This window comes from Amphimedon queenslandica, unplaced genomic scaffold, assembly GCF_000090795.2.
Source record: "Amphimedon queenslandica unplaced genomic scaffold, v1.1 AMPQUscaffold_6758_Cont21286, whole genome shotgun sequence".
Classification (NCBI taxonomy): domain Eukaryota; kingdom Metazoa; phylum Porifera; class Demospongiae; order Haplosclerida; family Niphatidae; genus Amphimedon; species Amphimedon queenslandica.
Genome location: NW_003552953.1, coordinates 1 through 1935, shown reverse-complemented (window position 1 = coordinate 1935; position 1935 = coordinate 1). Strand labels below are relative to the sequence as shown.

The window sequence follows — 1935 nt, the reverse complement described above, 5'->3', positions numbered from 1 at the left end:
TGTGTGTGTGTGTGTTAAAATGAGTGTAGTAGATCGATATTATCTTATTGTACATAAAGTAAAATAAAAAATAGTTTTCTTCACAATTTGTAAACAAATTACTAGATAACAATGCATGAGATCGGATATTAATCTGCTGCACCTGAGAGGCTGAGAATGACAGAGAGAGAGAGAGAGAGAGAGAGAAAAGAATCAGAGATAATTATCTTGTGATGAATGGTGATCAAGGGTTGTTCATGTGGAGGAATACATTTGATAGTGTGGGAGGTTACCCAATGTACAGACTAATGGAAGACTTTGAAATGGCAGAGACATAATGTCTGCAGTTTAATGTAATGTCAGTGATACAACAGGTTGCAAGACTCAAGAAGATAGGACATATTGGATTTGTTGAAGGTATGCCATTACTGACTTCAGCTAGGAGATGGCAGAAACATGGCTACCTCAAGGTAAAGGACATTCCATTCTTCTTGTACTCCTCCTCTTCCTTCCTATAGATTACTGGTATGAATACATTTATAATAATGGCTTACAAGTGTGGAGTACATCCCAATACTCTAGCCAGGTGGTACTACGGATAGTGAATTAAGACTATTTTTGATATGTATTATCTATTATTTAGTTATGTCATAAAACAATAACCTTTTGAGAGCCTAGTGCTATAGAATGTACTACTATAGAGTTGTGGTGCTACAATGCAAGTTGACGTTTCATGCTATTGTTTATGGGGAAAATCCCTTTGCAGTCATGGATGATAAATGGAACGTCACTCTTGATATTCAAGACAGCATTGAGATACAAACAGTGAGCTCTCCTAATGAAAATCTACCCAGTGAAGAGCCTCAATTTGGTGTCCTTCAAGAGAAAGAGAAATTTGGCAGAAATGATGTTCACATTCTTTTCACTGGTCTATCTGGTGCTGGCAAGTCAACTCTTGTCAATGCTATGCTGGGTGAAGTTCTTGCACAAACTGGTTATGGACCAGATTCCATTGAGGCTTCAAAAAGTTACTATGAGGGAGTGTTTGAAGAAGTAAAGCTACAAGTGTGTGACACAAATGGCTACAGTGAGAGTAATCACAAAATACCCAAGAGTCGTCGTTTCAATCTCATCTTGATATGCATAAAAATCACCAATCATGTTGGTGATAGTGAAATAAATCTGCTGCATGCTTTAGGTAAAGCATTTGATAAAGAGGCATGGAGTAGAACAGTCATTGTTCTAACGTTTGCTAATCTTCTTATCTATGATTCGAAGATCGAATTTTTGAGAACAAAAGAGGCAAAATGCCAAGCAATAAATGACACAAAGGATGAGTACATCGAATCTATCAGAAAACACCTTAAAGATTTCATGGATAAAGAAACACTTTGTAACATACCTTTCTGCCTAGCTGGAAAATCAGATCCGTTCGACCCAACAAACAGAGATGCTAGAACGTTACCCACAACAGAAGACTGGCTTGTTGATCTGTGGGAGACTTGTGCAGAACGCGTCAGCCCGGAAAATAAGACATGGTTCAGTCGATTATATGACTTCATTAAAAAAATATTACTAAAAATATTAAGAAAAGAAGAGCAGCAAAATGAAGAAAAGCAAGTTAAAGAACAGGATGAACAGGTAGAAGAGCAACAGCACAATGAAGAACGGCAACAAAAGAAAGTTGAAGAGGTTGAGCTTAAAGAAAAGCAAGTTAAAGTTGAAGTACAACAAAATGATCAAGAAGAAAAATTTTGAATTACAGCATTTGGTTAAAGCTGTGTGTGTGTGTGTGTGTGTGTGTGTGCTAAAATGAGTGTAGTAGATCTATATTATCTTATTATATGTAAAATAAAAATAGTTTTCTTCACAATTTGTAAACAAATTACTAGATAACAATGCATGAGATCGGATATTAATCTGCCGTGCCTGAGAGGCTGAGAATGAGAGAGAGAG

The 1935-nt window shown here is 36.5% G+C and overlaps 1 protein-coding gene across 1 annotated transcript; it reads left to right on the top strand.

Moving 5' to 3' along the window:
* The first annotated feature begins 747 nt into the window (after window positions 1-747).
* On the top strand, window positions 748-1737 carry LOC105315935 (translocase of chloroplast 33, chloroplastic-like). Its single transcript, XM_011410713.1, has one exon. The coding sequence runs from the start codon at window positions 748-750 to the stop codon at window positions 1735-1737; it is 990 nt and encodes a 329-aa protein (XP_011409015.1).
* Window positions 1738-1935: the final 198 nt, after the last annotated feature.

Excerpts from the sequence above, each read along its gene's own strand:
- LOC105315935 (XM_011410713.1), top strand. The coding sequence starts at position 748 with ATGGATGATAAATGGAACGTCACTCTTGATATTCAAGACAGCATTGAG.